At 36.1% G+C, this 21,954-nt stretch overlaps 1 protein-coding gene across 5 annotated transcripts in view; it reads left to right on the forward strand.

Annotated features, from left to right (window-relative positions):
• The window catches only part of HEATR5B (HEAT repeat containing 5B), a 98,800-nt gene that overhangs the window by 39,662 nt on the left and 37,184 nt on the right, over positions 1-21,954 (forward strand). For all 5 annotated transcript variants that reach the window (XM_026018993.2, XM_072767296.1, XM_026018994.2 and 2 more), the window contains exons 19-24: positions 157-316; positions 4,320-4,509; positions 6,965-7,134; positions 13,711-13,855; positions 17,733-17,972; positions 18,444-18,695. In XM_026018993.2, the coding sequence (XP_025874778.1) occupies positions 157-316; positions 4,320-4,509; positions 6,965-7,134; positions 13,711-13,855; positions 17,733-17,972; positions 18,444-18,695 (1,157 nt within the window). The remainder of the gene's footprint in view (positions 1-156; positions 317-4,319; positions 4,510-6,964; positions 7,135-13,710; positions 13,856-17,732; positions 17,973-18,443; positions 18,696-21,954) is intronic.

Consider the following 21,954-nt stretch of genomic DNA (forward strand, 5'->3'; position numbering starts at 1 on the left):
TTTCTAACTCTTGGTAGGGAGTGGAGGAAGAAGTAATCATGATTGTAGTCTTTCTGATTTCCAGAATGAATCCCTTTAATGGTGTGACTCATAAGCTTGTTATTATTGCCATGGAGGAGTAGAAAAATCAATCCCTGAAGCATAATTTTATTTCAGGTTGAAATCAGCCCGAGATGTTGTATCCAGAACTGGGCATTCATTGGCTCTGGGTTGCTTGCATCGTTATGTTGGTGGTATTGGCTCAGGACAACATCTAAAAACCAGTGTCAGCATTTTATTGGCTCTCGCACAAGATGGAACATCCTCTGAAGTTCAGGTATTATGTTGATTTTTTTATTATTAAATTTTTAAATAATATTTTAGGAATATTACATAAAATACTGATGGTTCTAATAACTTGTTCAGAAAAATATATTAGAGTCTTTCTCTTCCATGAGTCTTATTTATAAAAATGTAGAACAGGATTTTGTATTTTAGCCTAATCTTAAATCTTTCTTATTCTGGGAATTTAATCATTCATATATATTTTTGAAACATAGTTTGTTTTTATTAATGCCTTTTGTACTTTTTTTTTTTTTGCATTTCCTTACATTTGCTAAATTGATCAAATTTCTTTTAATAACTATCCTCTCCCTCTTCCCACTCATATACCAACGCAAGTCCAGGGTTTTTTTATTTAATCTTAAGTATCTTGGCATTTTCTTTTTGTTTCCTTCTCTTTATTTTAAATATTTTATTTATTTATTCACGGAGACACAGAGAGAGAGGCAGAGACACAGGCAGAGGGAGAAGCAGGCTCCCTGCAGGAGCCAAATGTGGAACTCAATCCCAAGACCCTGAGATCATGCCCTGAGCCGAAGGCAGATGCTCAACCACTGAGCCACCTAGGCGTCCCTGTTTGTTTCTCCTTAAGCATTTTATATACAAAGAAATATAACCACAATGAAAGACAAGAGCTTCACTTGCATGAAAATATACTACACTTTTGATTTGTCATCTCACATTGATGCACCTAAAAATATTAAGAATATGTAAATCCAGTAGCATTCAACTTACCAGCTTCATATTGGGACTGTAAGTTGGGAAAAGAGAGAAATTCAGTTGGCACTGGGGCCTACAATTAGTTTATTAATAAATTAGTTCCTTCACAATTAGATAAGAGACAATAAATCCACCAGAGGCGTCTAGTCTACAGGGTTAGTTTGCCTTTGACTTCTTGGTAAAAGTTTCTGGCTGTCTAAAGCCCAAAATTCCCAAAAGTGTTAGAAACAGAAATCAAGTAAGCTTCTCTCTTTATAGGTGCTATGCTGCTTTTTAAAAAAACTCTGTTTTCAAACTGGAAGAAAATTTTACCAAAAAAGTTTCTTCTTTATTTTATTTTTTTTTAGATTTATCATTATTATTCAAGAGATAGCGAGCACACAAGCAGGGTTGGGGTAAGGGCAGAGGGAGAGGGAGAAAGATCTTAAGCAGGCTCCATGCTCAGTGTGGAGCCTGATGTGGGGCTCAATTTTACAACCCTGGGTCGTGAAAGCAAGAGTCAGACACTTTTACGGACTGAGCCACCTGCCACCCCCTCCCACCCCCCACCCTCCACTTTCTTCTTTTATGTCAAAGAAGAGGTGGTAATGTGCTTTCTTTTGTCTTTTACCTTGTTCTCAGCTTCTTGCTTTAATTTGTTAAAACCACACTCCTCTAAATGGCCATGCTACTTGATTCTTTTTATATGACAAGTCATTTTACTATACTTTGTATCAATTACATTCCCTCAGTGCTACCATGTATTTGCACAAGAGAATCATGGATTTTCTTCATTTTCCCTAATGTGTCTTCTGTTTTAAGAATCCTAACTCAAAAGTCATACTTTACAGTCATATTATTGGCTACCTCCATTAACTATAATCAGTAGAGATTTATTTTTCAATAAATATTTTTTGGGGGCAGCCCGGGTGGCTCAGTGGTTTAGTGCCGCCTTCGGCCCAGGGCATGATCCTGGAGACCCGGGATTGAGTCCCACGTTAGGCTCCCTGCATGGAGCCTGCTTCTCCCTCTGCCTGTGTCTCTGACTCTCTCTCTCTCTCTCTCTCTCTCTCTCAAGAATAAATAAATAAAATATTTTTTAATACAATCTTTTTTAAAAAAAATAAGTTTTTTTTGTATCCTCAATTCCTGTCTTGAGAATTTTGTTCTTTTTTAAATTTGTATTTGATAGGAAAACTTCCTCCAACAATAATAAACTTGAATGGTATCCTTTTTGAATCCTTGCATATTTAAAACATGGCTTTATTTGCCTCCACAGTTGAATGATATTTTAGTTGGGTATACTATTTCTGGCACACAGTCTTTTTCTTTTATTATTCATGAATGTTCCAGGATTTTCTGTGTTGCACATAAAGGCTAATGGTAGCTTTTTTTTTTTTTCTTAAATTACATTTCAGTAAATATTAACATTTCAAATTTTAATCATTTATCTATGAAAACTTTTAGTTCTTTAGGGGATAAAAGGCAGTACATAAGCCAGTAATCAAAGTAACTGATGTATAAATAACTGTGTTTAAGGTTCCTCTGCAGTGTGGCTTTGAGTATCCAGAAATAAGACTTTATTGGTGAATTCATTTCTTTTAAACAATGCATTCCCTTCACACTTTCAAAAGACAATGGCTTATGTGATAAACTTCTGAATTAGTGGATACTTAAAGATATCACAGCAATCTTTATTCCCATTCTTTTTGTTGCTTTTGCTAAGAAACTTATCTGAAATATATATGCATGTCTGTAACCTTATATTTTTGTTTGGCAGTGTGTAAGAATTTTTCTACCTGTGAAGTTCATCAAATTCTATATAAATTTATCTTTTTCTCTTTTTGAAACTAGTATCATTCATATATTAGATCTTGTCATTTTTCCTCATTATTTTTATTTTTTGTTATTTTCACTGTTACAGGATAATCCTCCATTTGATCCTCAAGATAGTGATTTTGGTTTTTAACAATACCTATTTTTTTTTCCAGTTTTCCATTGCATATTTAATATAAATTGTGGGTTTTTTAAAAAACACTTCTAGAATCTCCCTTGTGCTTTAATTATATTGCCTAAAAAATTCGTATTATAGTTTTATTAAAGAAATTTTTTTTTTTTTTTTTTTTTTTTTTTTATGATAGTCACAGAGAGAGAGAGAGAGGCAGAGACACAGGCAGAGGGAGAAGCAGGTTCCATGCACCGGGAGCCCGACGTGGGATTCGATCCCGGGTCTCCAGGATCGCGCCCTGGGCCAAAGGCAGGCGCCAAACCGCTGTGCCACCCAGGGATCCCTATTAAAGAAATTTTTATTTCTTACATGTATTTTTTATTATTTATTTTTTAAGGTAATCTCTACACCTAATGTGGGGCTTGAACTCAGAACCCTGAAATCAAGTATTACATGCTCTACTGACTGAGCCAGCTAGCACCTCTGTTTCTTACATTTAATCATTTTCTCCAGAATGTTTGCTCTAGTCTTCCTCCCTCAAGTTGCTATATCCCTATTACTTTTTGCTAACTCTTATTCTGTACATATCTGTCCAAGTCAGGTTGCTGAGTTCTCTAGGATTATAGATTGAGTTGAGATGTAGTAGTAGAAGTTGAGATGTGGATTTTTTTAATCTTATGTTGGCAAGTTGAGATCTCTTTGTCCTCAGCCCTGTAGTATAGATAGCTCTCCTTTTGAGCAGCAGAAATAAAAGGTAAGTTCTTTTACAGCTGGATGTAGGCAGTTTAAAGGATGTTTAATTTTCTCAGGCCTGTGCCGATTACAGTATGCTGTTCTGGGATTAGTTTTGTAAATACTATTAACCAGTAAGATTACTTTGTGCTTAGTAGGCATTAATAGGGGCCTGAAATGGTTCAATGCAGTTGAAGAGCTGATATGTGAATATCACTGCTGTAGAAATGTATCTGAGTACGGAACATTGTCATGGTCATTCTATTTTAGGTTCATTTTTTAGCAAAACTCTACAGGCAATAAAAATATATTTGTTTGTCCATAAGCATCCACTAAATAGAATGCTTATTATATAAGTCATGGTCCTTTGAATCTATGAAATATATGTACATTATAATAGAAGAAAATGAGTTCATCATTGAAATTTTATTTGACCCTGAAAGCCATGCTGCAGAGAAACTTAAACATAACATTTGTACATCAGTTGCTTTGGATAAAGTATTTTTAGATCATCGACTAAAAAGTAAGATGTTAGTATTTATTAAAATGTAAGTTAAAAAGCCAATTCAGTGTACTCTAATTATTCCTTACAACTAAATAAAATTATATTTCTTTCCAGACATGGTCTCTTCATTCACTTGCTCTAATAGTGGATTCTAGTGGCCCAATGTATCGTGGATACGTGGAACCAACATTATCTCTAGTTCTTACCTTGCTCTTAACAGTTCCACCTTCACATACGGAAGTTCATCAGTGTTTGGGTAGATGCTTGGGTGCCATAATAACTACTGTTGGCCCTGAGCTACAAGGTGAGTAAATTAATCTTAGATTAAAGGAACTAGAACATTGCTATCTTTCAATTTCCTGAATGTCACTATCATGTTGCTTAATGAAAACTTATAATACTAATAATAATTACTGAGTATTGAATGCTTGTTATATATCAAAGGCCTTCAACTCTACTTCTTTTTTTTTTTTTTTTTAAGAATTTTATTTATGATAGTCACAGAGAGAGAGAGAGGCAGAGACACAGGCAGAGGGAGGAGAAGCAGGCTCCATGCACCGGGAGCCCGACATGGGATTCGATCCCGGGTCTTCAGGATCGCGCCCTGGGCCAAAGGAAGGCGCCAAACCGCTGCGCCACCCAGGGATCCCTCTACTTCTTTTTTAAATTAATTAATTTATTTGTTTGAGAGAGGGGGGGAGTGAGTACAAGCAGGGGAAGCAGCAGAGAGAGGAGAGGCAGACTCCCAGCTGAGCAGGGAGCCCAACCTGGGGCTTGATCTCAGGACCCCAGGATTATGACCTGAGCCAAAGTAGATGCTTGACCAACTGAATCACCCAGGCGCCCCTTAACTCTTCTTTTTATATATGCTATTTTATTTAATCCCTACAACATATTATAACTGACTGTTGTTTGAAGTTTTGAGCAGAGAAGGACTTTCTTTTTTATTATTTTTTTTTAAGATTTTATTCATTTATTGAAGAGAGATTGCAAGTGAGAGAGTGCAGACAAGGGAAGCAGAGAAGGAGAGGGAGAAGCAGACTCCCCACTGAGCCAGGAACTCTATGTAGGGCTTGATCTCAAGACCCTGAGATCATGACCTGACCAGAAGGCAGTGGCTTAACCGACTGAGCCAGCCAGGTGCCCCCCCCTTTTTTTCTTTTTCCTTTTTTAATTTTTTTGGGGACAGAGAGAGAGAACGAGAGTTGGGAGGGGCAAAGGGAGAGAGAGAAAATCTTTAGCAGGCTCTGTGCCCAACGTGGGGCTCAGTCTTACAACCCTAAGATCATGACCTGCGCCAAAATCAAGAGTTGGAGGCTTATCCAACTTGAGTCATCTAGGCGCCCCTAGAGAAAGCCTTTCTAAATTAAGTTTTACCTGGAGCCCCATGAAGATGAAGATGAAAGTGGAATTCCTTTGTCCTGGAGTACCCTCCACTTCTCTTCATGAACTTCTGCTTCACTGTTTTTTTGAACTCTAAGGATCAAGAACATAGTTTGAAAACTCACTGCTAAGGGAGATAATATTATATAATTTTTCTATGAGGAACCAAGCTCAGAGAAGATAAATAACTTGTGTAGAGTTACTTAACTGAGTGGCAGATTTATGATCCTGAGGCCATATTCTAACCACACAATTCCACTGATATAATTTTACTAAAGGTTGAGTGAAACACAGAAGGCAGAAAATTACTGTGAATTTATCCTGAATATATCATCCATTTTCAGAGTTTTCCTTTTTTCCCCTATCATTTAGTAAAGGCGAGTCAGGATTTTTATACACGTGTCATTTAAATCTGACAGCATCCTGAGATAGGTGCATCTCTCCATTTTACACATTTTACTCTAAGGCTGGGAGAGATTAAGAGCTTTTCTACAGTTTTGTATAGCTTGTGAGTAGTTTAGAGCCAGAGGTGAAGCCCAGGTCAATTTCCTTTGCATGCCTTCATAACCACTGTGTTGTGTTGTCTCCATCTGGACAAATATTTTAAAGAAGAAAGAAGTCAAAAATGAAAAGATCTTAATGAAGAATGCTAGGAATTGGAAAATACGTGATTTAGACATGTCTTTCTCTTGCACTCCGTGTTCCCTTTGAAAAAGTTGAGAATTCTTTCATCCAGTGTTATCCTAAGAATATGAACAGAATAAATACCTAAACATAGGTACTTACCAAGTGCTTTCTGATGCAATAATGATCAGACAATATGTATTTCAAACTAGAATGTGACTCTATGTGACTATGATTTCCTTGTTTGGCATTATATGTATATAAAATTATTTCATTTTACACTGGTAAAAATTTTAAATCACTTATGTTAGACAAGACATTTTTTATAAAGGCAGTATATAATACTACTATTATTTTTCCTATCTCTGTAAAAGTTTTTCATTAATCTTCTCAAAATAGAATTTGAAGTTATTAAATAGTATAGTTATAATATTGGCTGAACACAGAAACAGAGAATGAGGAATCTTCTGGCTCTTTCAAATAAAACAGTGATGGGTTTAAAAGACAATATCGTTTCCTAGGGAATATATATATAAACCTAACCAAATCTGGGAGGGATATATTATCATCACATACAATCATGTTTTGAAATCATTTCTGTGGACTTTGCAGACTGTTTGTCTTGAAAACAATCTGAATCGTGATCAGAAATGGTTTATTTAGAAGATATGGGTTATTTAGAAGATAATTTTTTTCTAGGAATATTTTCTGTAATACTAATAATAGTATTTTACATTTTATTTTGCTACCAGGGAATGGAGCAACAATTTCCACCATTCGTTCTTCTTGTTTGGTGGGTTGTGCAATAACCCAGGACCATTCAGATTCTCTTGTTCAGGCGGCTGCCATATCTTGCCTTCAGCAACTTCACATGTTTGCACCACGACATGTCAATCTGTCTAGTCTTGTTCCTAGCTTGTGTGTAAGTATAAAGCTGCTTCATTCATTGATTTATTTAGGAAACCCCAAATTTGTTTCCTAAAAGATTAAACTAGACCAAAACAAAAAATGATAAGTCTCCTGGATTGTGCATTCTAGAGTTTCACCTTCAAGAGTCATTTATGACTGTTCATTTTATGTACTGGTTTCCTTTTTCACCTTTTAAGAAGTATTTGGTGAACTGTTTATTTCTTGGCTAAGAATGCATTCATATTTTTAGTCTTTCCCGTTCAGAATTTTATCTCCTCAATTTGATCAGTGATTTCTGAGGGTTACAGTTTTTAATTTGTTCACTTAAAAAGTACTTAAGAGCTAGTTACATGTCACATGCCATGCAATGTATTGGGAATATATTTATAGATGAGACAAGACAAAGCTTCTGCCATCCTGAAATTTGTAGTTTAAAAGGGAACATGGTCAATAATAATTATTTATAAATAAGTGCTAAGAAAAGATAAAGAAAGAAAGAAAGAAAGAAAGAAAGAAAGAAAGAAAGAAAGAAAGAACGAACTAGAAAAGGCTATAGGAAAACATGTAACAGGGGAGCCTTTCAGAATCCAGGCATTCATAAAAGATGTCCCTGAAGAAATAATTATTGAAGATGTGATCTGCAGGATAAATAAGAATTAGTTGGGGGAGAAAGCATGACATTTCAAGAGACAGCATTTATTTTTAGGCAGAGGGAAAAATATGTGAAAGGCCCCCAAAGGGGAGATATGTGATAGATTTGAGAAACCGTTTAGGTGGTGTGGTTTAGGCTGAGAGATGGGGGAGTGGGGCCTGGGCACAAGATGAAGCTGGACACTTAGCCAGGTGAGAGATCACATAGACTATCTAGATGTATTAAAATTTTGGGCTTAATGACTTTGAGAATTATGGTGGTCTAGGAGAGAGATGATAATGACTTGCTCTATGTTGGCAGCAATGGAAATAGGGAAAAATAAATAGAATTGAGCAATATTTAAGAGAAAGAATCAGTGGAATCTATTGATTATTTGGCCATAAGGAAAAGGGAGAAGGATGTAATCCAGGTTCCTGACTTGAATATAGTGTGATTTCCTGAGATTGGTAACACTGGAATAGGAGGAGATTCGGACGAGTAGGTATCATTAATTCAGTTTTAGCCATCTGGTTAGTTTCATGGCCTGGAGCTCAGAAAAGAGAAATTTGTTGGAAAGGTAAATTTGGGAGGCATAAGAATTTAAATGGGAAATAAAGACAGGAATAGTTAAGATCACTAGGGGAAAAGTGCTCAATGAGAAACCCACATATAAAATTAAGGAAAAGAAATAGATTCAGGAAAAATATGAAGCTATCTGAGAGATTAAAGGAAAAATAGTTTGTAGTGTTAACAGTAGCCAAGTGGAGTAGAGGCATAGTCAGCTATATCACATATTGTTGAGAGATGAAGATGAGAGCTATAATGTGTCCTTTGACTTTTGTCATATGATGTCTTTAACAAGAGTTCATCTAGCAGAATGGTTACAAAATGGAAACCCAGATGGGCTAACAATGGGATGCGAATAGAAACTTCATTCTAAAGTTGACATTAGGGGTACCTAAGTGGCTCAATGGTTGAGTGCTTGCCTTCAGCCCAGGGTGTGATCCTGGAGTCCCAGGATCAAGTCCCACATTGGGCTCCCTGCACGGAGCCTGCTTCTCTCTCTGCCTGTGTCTCTGCCTCTCTCTCTCTCTCTCTCTCACGAGTAAATAAATAAAATCTTAAAAAAAAATAAAGTTGACTTTATAGGAGAGGACTAAGGGCCACATGTCAAAGGGGTGATGTGGTCAGGTGATACTTTTTCTCCTATGGTAGTGAGAAGTGAGAGTTTAAATGCTGAGCAGATGAGGGACACCTGGGTGACTCAGTGGTTGAGCATCTGCCTTCGCCTCAGGGCATGATCTCGGGGTCCTGGGATCCAGTCCCACATTGGGCTCCTGCAGGGAGCCTGCTTCTCCCTCTGCCTGTGTCTCTGCCTCTCTCTCTGTGTCTCTCATGAATAAATAAATAAATACATACATACATACATTCATAGAAGATGGAACCAGTAGGGTGAGAGAGTTTAAGGTGTGGGGCAGAGAATGGGTAACCCTCCAAAGTTTCTGATAGGATAGAGTTTCCAGGGCACAAGTAAGAGAATGTCTCCCCCAGTGCAACATGAAGAAACGGGAAGAGGATGAGTGTAGATAGAGGTGGGGTTTTGGATTTGGTGGTTGGAAATTGGGGGGCTATCATCTAATAACTTGTATCTTCTTGATCAACTAAAAGGGAAGGTAAGTTTTATGAGTGAGGGAGCAAAGAAGAGGGCCAGAAGTTTGAGGTGAATAGAATGTAGGAAATTGAACTAACTGGAGAAATAGAAGATTCTGTGGTAATACTAAGGGTTCAGCTGAGGGTAATGACCCTTTTGCTCCATTGTGTGATTTATGATGCTAGCAGTTCACCTTTAAAGATTTTTCTCCAGCACTTATAACCAACCTTTGAGCAGCCAGATACTTTGATACATTCATAGTTGAACTTTGGCCAAGTAGATTCAATTAAATGACAGCAGGATGAAAGAAATAAGGATGTTAAGATAGTGCTACAATAATGCATTACGAGGTCTCCTTTGGAGGAAAGCAAAGACAGCAGGAGGCTGATATATAGGGAGAAAGAAAGGCACTGTAGATGTAACCATGGGAGGATATTGCTCACGTAAAGGGAGGAGAAGGTTATCCAGGATGGGGTGAAGGAACTGAAAGGCTGACATATTAGATGTTAGATCTGATGTGGTATATTTTACTTATGCAACAAGATTTTATCTTGTTTCACCATAGACCAGGGAAAACTGAACCAGTCCTAGACCATCAAAGAATCTGATCGTGCTGCAGGGCAGAAACCAGATGCACATGAAATGTGTACAAAAAACATCCACAAACAAAATAGTTGATTAATAGTTTACACCTGATTGCATTCTACAACAAGATATGTAGCATCCTGCCCAAAACCATGGTCTAATGCCTAATCTCTGAGGGCATAGATGACATATCTTGAGCAAGTTGGCTCTACATGATCAAACTGTTATGTGATACAGCCTAGATAACTGACAAACGTGATGAAAATACAGACACTTTTCAGGCTGTATGGTTCCTCTCTACATTTTTTTTCTCCTTAAATATAATTATACTATGGAGGTTGACCTTATGAGATGGAACACATTTAAGAGGATCTGGTAAAGTAATAATGTGAATTTCTTTATATCAGTGGAGGTTGTCAATTAACCATAGGCTACACAATGAGCTTCCTGTGTATTAACACAAGATAATACCTCAAAATTTATTTCCTTATTAGCAGGACACCAAGGGTTTTGTTACAAGGCATGTTGGAGTAGTAAGATTACAAGTAGTTGGTTGGAAGGACATGGCATGGCTGGATAGAGATGAGAAAGGGGGACTTTCACAGGGTTGTCTTGTTTCCACATTGCCAAAAGCCCCCGTGCTATCTCTGTTGCCAGATCTTTTCACAGTGAAAAATAGTCCACCCATGGGTTCATTCAAATTAGTGGAATCAGTTCAGATTTTTATAAATTTCTTGTTCATTTGTAATCAATCATTGCCAGCAGGAATGTCAGTGTTATGTAAAACCACATGTATACTTAACACAAATGAAATGCAATTTTTTCAGCAAATGTATTGAGAGGTGAGTTTTACCATAGTAATCTTTAAATTATATAAAAGATTTAAAATTTGTGTTATGTAAGAACTATTCAAAATATGCTTTTGAAAGAATAACCACCTATCTGAGTTATTATTATTTCCCTCTTGGCAAGCAACTGTTGTTTTTTTTTTTTAAGAGAGAAAGAGTGTGTGTGTGTGTGTGTGTGTGTGTACGCGCACACACTCATGAGTGGGGTGGGTGAGGGGGGCAGAGAGAGAGGTGTAAAGAGTATCTTAAGCAGGCCCTGTGCCCATCAACCCTGAGGTCATGACCTGAGCAGAAATCAAGAGTCAGACCCTTAACCAACTGAGCCGCTCAGGTACCCTAGCAACTGCTTTTCATATCATGTAACCACAGTTACGAGTTCTCCTGTCTGAATAGAAGTATTCCACACATAGGCATTTTTGTCATCTGGGATAATTGTAGAAAATGTCAGTTACAGCAGGGGTGTCCAGGGCGAGATGTGTATATGGTGGGCACAACAAGGGATAGCAAGGTGGCATACAGTGTAAAGTAACAGGCATTTTTTAAGGAAGGTAGAGGTCTACTATAGGAGGAGGCAACACAATGTTCCTGAGGTTTGTGGAAAGAAAAAGAAACTTCTTTAGAAAACAATTAGGCATAATCTAAAACAGTTGAATATATGCATATGCTGTGACCCAGAAACTTCATTCTTAAGTAAACACCTGACAAAAATACATGTGCATGTGTGCTGAAATACATGTACAGGAATGTTCAGTGCTGGGTTATTTATAACAGCCACAACACAGTAATGGCCTAAATGTCTACAGTCAGCAGTGGATACAGAGTGATATGATTATTCAACAGAATACTACACAGCAGTGAAAATGAACTGTGAAATGTAATCACATGGGTGACTCATAGACAAGTTGCTGAGAAGAAACCAGACATGGAAGAGGGCACACTACCTGGTTCCATTTATATCAAGTTCAAGAACAGATTAATGAAGCTATAATGATGGATGTCACTATAGACTGTGATTATCTCCAAGGGGCTAAGAAGGTCCATGAGGAAGCCACATATTTTTATCTAATATATTTTATTTTGTATTTTGTGGCTTTTACAAAATGCCAAGGGAGAGTTTTACAAACAAATATGTCTTTACTTTTACCTGGTTTACAGTGACTGTAAGACATCATCAATTGTAATTTACATATCTAAGTTAGAGATGTTAAAATGGAAAACAAAATATGCCTCAGAATCATTAAAATGGATTTTTTGGAAAGAGTAAACAGAAATTATTTTTTTTCCTCTTTGGCACTGCCAGTCAATATTTGTTGAGTGTGTTTTCTTACCTACAATTCTTTTTTTTTTTTTGTTTTTTTCTTTTTTTTTTCAAAATAAAAAAAAATTTTTTTTTGAGGAATCTATGTCCAACATGGGCTTGAACTCACAACCCCAAGATCAAGAATTACATGCTTCACCAACTAAGCCAGCCAGACACCCCTCTTAGCTACAATTCTATTTAGTTGCAACTAAATTAAATTTTTATGGTATTCTGTTTTATATATATTTGGTCATTTGATTCTTACCACAGTTACATAAGATAGAGCAGATATTGTTCTCATTGTACACATAAAAAGGCAGAAACTCTGAGAGTCTAAATGACTTGTTCTTCCCATCTCATATGACCGTGCTTAAGATTTCTAATTACAGGATATTTGAAAGTTCCAAAATGTCTTCATTTTAAAGGAAATGGAGTGAATAAAGCATTTTATTGAAAAAAAAAAAAACTGTCAGGTTTTCTCCCCTTGTAGATACAGATTTAGATATATTTAATACTTGATATAAATTTTATGGGCTATGAATTTTATGCAAATACATCTTGAATTACAAATGCTATATTGGTAGCATAAAAATACTATTCAGCATTGTGAAGAGGTGCTGTATTCTGTATAGTTATTACCCCCCTACACTATTTCTGGATGAGATTTTTTTTTCTAAAATATATTTCTTATGTCCTTGCTTAAAAGGCAAGCACATGGAACATAATTTAGTATTTTCTTGATGAATCAGATTTATAGTAATAATGATAATAGCTAACATATATTGAGCAAATAACATCTCTCAATCACTGTCCTAAGCAAAATACTGGCATTAACTTATTTTATTTTCACTATATTCCTACAAAGAATTACTCTCCACATTTGCCTGTGGGCAAACAAGGCACAGAGAGGTTAAGTAATTTGCCTAATGTCACACAGGAGTCAGGGACAACCAAGATTCAAACCCAGTCTAGCAACTAGAGCTTGAGGTCTTAATCATCTTATTGCGCTGTGTCTTATACTTTACTTCATGTATTAAAGTGTACTACATTGATTCTTTCAGGAACTTTTGAGATTAAAAACAATTCTATTCCAAAAGGGCCCATTTTGGAATTCTTTCCAGGTGTTTATGTTTGCTTGATTTTATTTTTTTATTTAAATAAATACCCTTCTTTTCCTTCAATTCATGCTGTGTGCCCTACCCCCTAACTTTCCATTGGCTATATATAACCTCCATGCACTTAAAAAAAATTTAGATGATAATATTTAGTAGGACCATATGTAAAATGAGATGTGCACGAGATCCTTCTAGATTTTTATGTAAGTATATTATATGATTTATAGTGACCAGGTCTTGGGACAGTTATTTTGGCCACTAAAATATTCCTTATATACATCATTGATTATTTTTCCAAAAGTACATCGTTTGGCTATATGTTTAACAACTGATGTATTAACTGATGTATTCTGTTGTTAAATGAAGAGCCTCTTTACAAGTAAGGTGTTAATACATATTCATTAGGCAAATGAAATTCCAATTTTTTAAAGAAATTGTCTAATATGCTATGGTTTACAGGTTCATTTATGTAGCTCCCATTTGCTACTTCGCCGAGCAGCTGTGGCTTGTCTCCGGCAGCTTGCACAAAGGGAAGCAGCTGAAGTATGTGAATATGCCATGAGCCTAGCAAAAAATGCAGGTGATAAGGAAAATGCTGGTACTAGTAAGTTACTTTATCAGTCAATATTCTTTTTGTTTAAATACTTTAAGATTTCAAATACGTATTGCTCTTTAACATTTTTTCTTTGAAGTATGGTCAGTCTTCTTATTTTAGGTAAAATAAAACCATTATCACTTTGAAAATTCCAGTATAATTTTCTTAATTTTCTTGGTAATTTTACACCTTTTACCTTTTTTAAGGTTTGGAGCTAAAAAAAAAAAAAAAAAAAAAAAAAAACTAAATATCATTTAATATCAAGATACTTGTGCCATCCCTTCACGATGATTTACCTATATAATGGATAACTAACCCTAAGGATATTACTTTGCATCACTAATAGACTTCTGGAAAGAGAAGTTATCTATTTTGGGGGTACCTGAAAGCTTCCAGTCTCTGATGCTAGGTGACCCTTTGTGATGTAGCTTTTCCTCAAGAAGGTAAGGCTAGAGTAACCAATAAAACAAAAATGTCAGTAAATGTTTGGGTAGCAAAAGGTAGATCTTTGCTTTCTCCAGTTTTTAATGCATTTTGGGAGTAATTCAACCAAAGCTTGAATTTCATAGCTGGCCTTTTGGTCTCTAGGGATAGGTTGCTCACGCACTTTTCAGACCTTAACTGACAGATATTTTCCCTATTGTGAGAAAATTTTTACTTGTAAGAGCTTTCTAATGCATAGAAGTTGCTTGAGAACTGAGAAGCAAGATACTAAAATAACTTCAATTTTTTGCATAGTATAAGAGCTCTATTAACAAATATACTGTATTGTAGAATGTAGAAAGAAGTTATTTATATAGTAGACATTATTGCTTTTAAAAGAGAAAACATAGCCAAAACCAAAAATAATTCTACAATTCTCAATACATATAAAATTTTAAAACTTATACATGTCAGTCACCATAATCAAAATTGAAAAACAAACTAAGAGGGGAAAATATTTGTAAAATATATTTATTAATTTATTTTATTCATTGAAATGTGCAAATTTATATTTTAATGTTCTTAAAGCTTAAAATCTTAGTATGTTGGAGTTCCTAAGACTACCCTGAGGTTTGATGATGCAGGAGGAGGACTTAGCATATAGTCATGCTTATGGCTATGATTTATTACAGCAACTCAATACAAAGCAAAATTTGCAGAGGGAAAAGGCCCTTGACATTAAGTCTGGAGCAAACCAGGCACAGATTTCCAAGGCCCACACCCCCATGAAGTCTCACAGAAGCTGCTCGACTCCCCAGCAATGAGTCATGAACAGCATATATGAAATGTCTACCAGGGCAGCTTGTCAGGGGCCCAATGCCCAAGGTTTTTATTGAGTGCTTGTTTACTAGGCATGTTCTGCCTCGCATGTTCCAAAAGTCCAGACATTTGAAGGCAAGTAGGTATTCAGCATGAACCATACTGTTTGTACAAATAGCTTAGGCATAGTGAGCTATTTTGACCAGGAAATGGTGAGAACTGTCTTGAAACCCAGTTCTCTGGGATGCTGGCTGAGGCCTAATCTGAATATCAGGCCATATAAGACATCTCAGGCCTGCTATATTAACTCTCTTCTGCATCTGTAGAAATTATGAGAGAATAAGAAACATGTTTCATCAAAGAAGAAATGTTGGGGCGCCTGGGTGGCTTGGCGGTTGGACATCTGCCTTTGGCTCAGGGTATAGTCCCAGGGTCCCAGGATCTGGTCCCACCCACATCAGGCTCTCTGCATGGAGCCTGCTTCTCCTCCCTCTGTACCTCTGCCTCTCTCTCCCTCTCTCTCTCTCTCTCTCTCTCTCTCTCCCTCTCCCTCTCCCTCCCTCTCCCTCTCCCTCTCCCTCTCCCTCTCCCTCTCCCTCTCTGTGTGTGTCTCTCATGAATAAATAAGATCTTAAAAAAAAAAAAAGAAATATCAACATATGAATATTTTCAACCTCCAGTGACTAAATAATTGCAAGTCAATACAATCATAAGATAGCATTTTTCTTCTATAAAACTGACCAAATTAAAAATAATCATTTTAGGGATGCCTGGGTGGCTTAGCGGTTGAGTGTCTGCCTTTGGCTTAGGGCGTGAACCCCAGGGTCCTGGGATTGAGTCCTGCATTAGGCTCTCTGCAGGGAGCCTGCTTCTCCCTCTGCCTATGTCTCTGCCTCTCTCTGTGTGTCTCTCATGAATAAATAAATAAAATCTTAAAAAAAAAAAGAAAATAATAATTATAACCAGCACTGGGAGAGGTATGGATAAAAGAAAACTGTCTTATACTGCTGGTAGAAAGAAATGTAAAGAAATGACAAATTTTCTGATTTGTCAGTATTTTTTGTCAGTTTACCCTTTGACCTAGCGATTCTTCTTTTAGGAATTCATCTTCAATGATCAGTGTTTTCTCTCTCTCCCCCTCCCCTTTTGGATCATGACTTGATCCAAAACCAAGAGTCAGATGCTTAACTGACTGACCACCCAGGCACCCTCAATGTTCTCTTAATTCAGTGGTTTGCATACCATATAGCTATGAAAATTCATGTTGTAGGAATCTAATTCCTGATGTGGCAACATATTCACTACCAGCTGCTAAGTGAAAAATAGGCCTCTGGGCCTAATTTCTTGCTAATGTTTTCTTTCCTTGGAACCTTTTCTTTTGACTTTTCCTGCTATCTGCATTCCTCTCATTGTGGCTATTTTCTGCAAACTTCCCCTTATTTTGCCTTTAGAGTGACTCAACTAAAAGAACCACTTTCAGTTTACATCCCTTTGTCTTACACTTTTCAAGGTTCAAAGGGCTTTAGAACTTGGAGCCTCCTAGTATTTTTTCTTAAGGTTACCAGTTGTACAGCTTCTGGTGTTTATAAGAACAAAAAGCTTTTCAGATAAAGCAAGACATTTGACTACTATTTATAACAATATTACTTTTTTAATTGAGGTATAATTGGCATATAATTTTATATTAGTTTCAGGTATACATCATAGTGATTCCACAATTCTGTACATGATGCAGTGCTCACCATGATGAATGTAGTCGCCATTCGTCGTTATACAACGTTATTATAATACTGTTGACTATATTTCCTGTGTTGTACTCTTCAAGCCTCTTACTTACTTTGTAGCTTGAAGTTTGTGCCTCTTAATCCCCTTCACCTATTTTATCCATTTCCCCACTCAAAATGACTATTTGACCATATGTTTCTTAGAAAGGATTTTCCCAGTTTTTAAAAATTAATCAATTAAAATTTATTTATTCATGAGAGACAGAGAGAGAGAGAGAGAGAGGCAGATACACAGGCAGAGGGAGAAGTAGGCTCCCTGTGAGGAGCCTGATGTGGGACTCCATCCCAGGACCCCAGGGATCAAGATCTGAGCTGAAGGCAGATGCTCAACCACTGAGCCACCCAGGCACCCTGATTTTCCCAGTTTTTAAATGATCTTTTAGAGTGAAATCCATTTATAATTTGTGTTCTGGCTTTATAGATTTTTAAGAATCTGAACTATAAGACTGAATAAATTTCAATTTGTTCTATAAGACTAAATAAATTTCAGTTTGTTCTTCTAATAAATATAACAATAATTATATTTCAGTCTTTTAAATCTACTTAGAATATGTCTTTCCCACATCTTTCCCACACTTTTCTCTTTTTTAGAATGAAATAATATATTTATTGAGTTTTCTATGGAGATTTGTTTAAAATACCTCAGAATAATCAGTCTTAAAGATCATAGTTTTGCCTTTATTGTCAGATTCAATTCTAAATCTATGGCTATATAAACTGGAGAACATCAATTCTACATATAGCTAGCTTGTTTTGTTGTAATTTTGAATTTACATGTAAGCCTGGGTCTTTAACATAATTGTTACCTGTAGTATACAGCAAAATCCTATACAAGCTCATTTGTAAAAATTGCTTTTCAGATATCAATCCTTTTGCACCTGGAGTCAGTTCTCGAAGTGATATCCATTGCCGGCACCAAGGTGTTAATATAACAGAAACTGGTCTTGAGGGACTTCTTTTTGGAATGCTAGACCGGGAGACAGATAGAAAATTATGTTCTGATATTCATGATACTTTGGGGCATATGCTCTCATCACTGGCTGTAGAAAAACTTTCCCATTGGTTAATGCTTTGTAAAGATGTCCTGGCAGCTTCTAGTGGTATGTATTTAATATATAAAATATGTTCCTCTGGTATAAATCTGTACATGTAAATGTATAGATATAGATACATAAAAAGATATATAGATACATATATGTGAATTTGAGCTTATAGTTAAAAATGCTAATAAATTTTCATCTATAAATGTTGAAGGTGAATTATGTTACAAACTAATGAGCTTTCTTTGATTTAGGGAAAATAACTAAATTCAAACAAAATTTTCGTGTATAAAAATCCCAAGTTAACTCTGTATTCAACATAGTATGTAAAACTAGTAAAATATGTAAAGCACTTTTATGTTATCCTTTCTTTGCTTTCAGATTGATTTTTTAAAAATTTGCCAATTCTGTTTTCAAAGGAGTAAGAATTGAGTCCTTTTTTATTAGAAATATTGTAACATTAATGCAAGTTCAAAAACATCATTTTTGCCGTATTTGAGATTGTCATAATATGCTTTGGTTTTATTATAGATATGAGCACTGCAACTCCCTTAAGTAGTGGAAAAGATGAGGAAGCTGAGAAGAAAGATGAGATGGATGATGATACCATGTTTACCACACTAGGCGAAGAAGATAAATCAAAGCCCTTTGTGGCACCTCGCTGGGCCACTCGGGTGTTCGCTGCAGATTGCCTGTGCCGAATCATCAATTTGTGTGAGAATGCGGACCAGGCCCACTTTGATCTTGCCATGGCACGTTCTGCTAAACTACGAAACCCTACAAGTAAATTTAAGATCAGTTCTTCTTTTCCCCAAAGTATTTTTATAGATCTGAAATACAGGTTTGCTGCTATGTAACATGTTTCAGACTGCCTTTCATTTCTTAGAAGTTCCTTTTACCTTTGTTTTCTGTCCATTAATCATACTACCCATCTTCTGACCTATGTTTGCAAGATAAGTTGAAGAAGATGGTCCAAAGGTGTATGCCTGTCTTTCTTAAGGTAGAGGTATCTAAGTCACATGCCCTAAAGATAACAATGTCAATAACTTACATATCCTTTGTACTTTGTCCTAGTTAGCAGTTAAGCATAAAAGAGATGGCAAAACTTTAAGGTACATAAATTTTGCAGTCCCAGCTGTGAAGAATGTCAGAACTCATGAATGCCATCATTCAATTCAACTCAAACTCTTAGATTTCAGAAATGCTCCTAGGTATTTTTGAAAAGGTGAAAACTGTTACTGAAACCTGACACTTTTTTATCTTTTGTAAACTTTTTATAGACTCTCTGTCTTGTACTTTGTTGTCTCTTCATCACCCTGTCATATTTTTTTACATATTTAAAGCAAACTGTATGTACTCATAATATTGAAGTCTATACATGAAAATTCCTTCTAGTTTACTTTATTACTAAACGCCTTTTAGTTTACTGTAACTCACAAATGAACTAAAAAACAAACAAAAAGTAAAATAGTGGTACTCTATGTATAAAATATGAATCTGAATGTACAACTAGTTATCAGCAAAGCACAATATATCATGAACACAGTGTCCTTATTCATGTCATTATTTGTCAAATATTTACCAAATCCTATTCTTTGCTATACACTGAAGATACAAAGAAGAAAAAGCCATAGCCCATATCCTTAAAGAATTTCTAGAGGACAGAAAGACTTATCTCTCAAACAATTATATGTTCCAGTAGTGCTATGATGGAGTATTTTGGGGACATAAAAAAAGTAGTATGCATTTTCTGAAGAGCCAGGGAAGATCTCATAGAAAAGGTGATTTTGAAACTGGATTTTTAAAGGCAGAGGAAAGATTTTCCAGGTAGAAGAAGCTAGTTGTATTAGTTTTCTATGGCTGCTATAACAAATGACCACAAATTCAGTGACTTAAAGCAACATACATTTTTAATCTTACCATTCTTATAGGTCAAAAAGTCCAACATGAGTCTCACTGGGCTAAAATCAAGGCAGGGCTACCTTCCTTTCTGGAAGCTTTCCAGGAGTCTTTTCTTCTCAGCTTCTGTAGGCTGCCTGCATTCCTTGGTTGTGGCCCCCTCTCTCTATCGTCAAAGCCAACAGCACTGACAGTCTCAGTGATCCTTCTTTAGATGTCACATGGCTGTGACCACAGCCAAGAGCAGTGCTCTGCTTTTAAGGCTTATGTGATTAGATTGGGCCCACCTGTTAAATTTGGGATAATTTCCATTTTAGAGCCCATAACCTTAATCACATCTACCAGCCCCCTTTTGCTATGTAAGTTAACATATTCACAGGTTGTAGGGATTAGGGTGTAGATATATTTGAGCACTATTATTCTGCCTTCCACACTGGTTTATTATAAGCAAAGAAAATAAGATGATTTGTTTGTTCATTTTAGATTTATTTATTTGAGAGAGAGAGAGAAAGTACACTTGCACCCATGCACACACCCACATGTATAGGGACAGAAGGAGAGGGAGAGAGAATCTCAAGCAGACTCTGCACTGAGTGAAGTCCGGTATGGGGGCTCCATGACCCTGAGATCATGACCTGAGTTGAAATCAAGAGTCAGATGCTTAAGAGTCAGACGCCCCTAAAGAGAATTCGTAAAGGCATGGTAAGTGTGACATTTAGGGAATAGGGAAGATCCTTAGGTTGGCTTCTTTTCTTTGCATTTAATGCTTTTTCTCTCATTATTTGTATCTTGTCTTTTGCCTGCATTTTCAGAGATCCTCACAAGTTTTCCCTTTATATCATTGATAATGTTTTACTGTTTTCTGCCCCCATAATGGATCTTAAGTCTTCTTTTGTTTTTAGTTTTCCTTTAAGTTTTTTGTCTTTTTTCTACCTTCATTGTATCATATCCTTTTGACTCGTTATGAGTTTCTGTTCTTATCCTGTAGCAGCAAGGATTTTTTGCATCCTATTGAGATATCAAGTGATTTTCTATATTTTATTCTGATTTTTATAGAAAATTATTTTTGAGAATAATTCTTTCTGAATCTTCAGAGTCTTTATTTTGTTTGGGTGTGTTTTCTTCATAGGCTTCTTCATAGGCTTATTTATTTATATATCCTTGAAAGAGGAGAGTGCTCTCCATACTTGAAATTTACTCGCAGTGTGTGTGGATGGATTGCCTATATTCTCTGTCTTTGTTTGCTGAGTGCTTCACATAGTAAGCTGATATAACAGCTTTCCAACCTAGATTCCAGTATCTGACATGCTTCATTCTTCTGCGCTGAAACAGAATCCTTTCTAGTTCCCATTGCCTGCCATTCTGAACAGTCATGTCAGTGCATACTTTTCAAAGTTATAGACCAAATAAATGTACTATGCAGGCTCTTCCTGTATCATCCTTATCTCCCCTTGTATCCACTGTGCTTTAGTTGTATGGAACTACTGCTCCCAGAATATAATAAACCTCTAACAGCCCCCTAATTCTCTCCTTATTTTAGAGTTTCTGCCCCATGCCCCTTCCCCTCCTACTGTAGGAGTTCATCTCCTTGGATTTGGAAAAACCTTTACAATAGCAATAACCACAGAAACTTGTTGAAGTAGAAGTTCTTTGGAAATCCAGCTGAGCCACAGGTTACAACTACTTCCAAAAGACTTTGGGAGTCTTGCAGCCTCCTGAAGAAATTAGAGTACTTGAGCTTGATAAATTCTTTTAGATAACTTCAACTGCTGTGTCTTTAAGTTCACCAATCTTTTCTTTTTCAGTAACTAATCACTAATAATCTTATCCAGTATATTTTTCATTTCAGGTATTTTTTTTTAAATTTCTACAAGTCTCATTTGTGGTTTCCCCTGTCTTTTTTCTTCTCTCTTCAATATGCTCAGGTTTTCATTTTCTTTTTTAAATATAGGCAACATATTTATGACAACTGTTTTAGGCCCCCTGTCTGCTAACTTCATCATCTTTTTCATTTCTGTATCTGTTTCTGTTCACTGAGGGTTTGGGTTTTTTTTTTCCTTGTTACAAGATCTATTTTCCTGCTTCTTTGTATCCCTGGTAATTCTTTATTATATGCCAGATTTGCAAATTTTATAGTAGTAGT

The sequence above is a fragment of the Vulpes vulpes genome, chromosome 8 (assembly GCF_048418805.1).
Source record: "Vulpes vulpes isolate BD-2025 chromosome 8, VulVul3, whole genome shotgun sequence".
Taxonomy (NCBI): Eukaryota; Metazoa; Chordata; class Mammalia; order Carnivora; family Canidae; genus Vulpes; species Vulpes vulpes.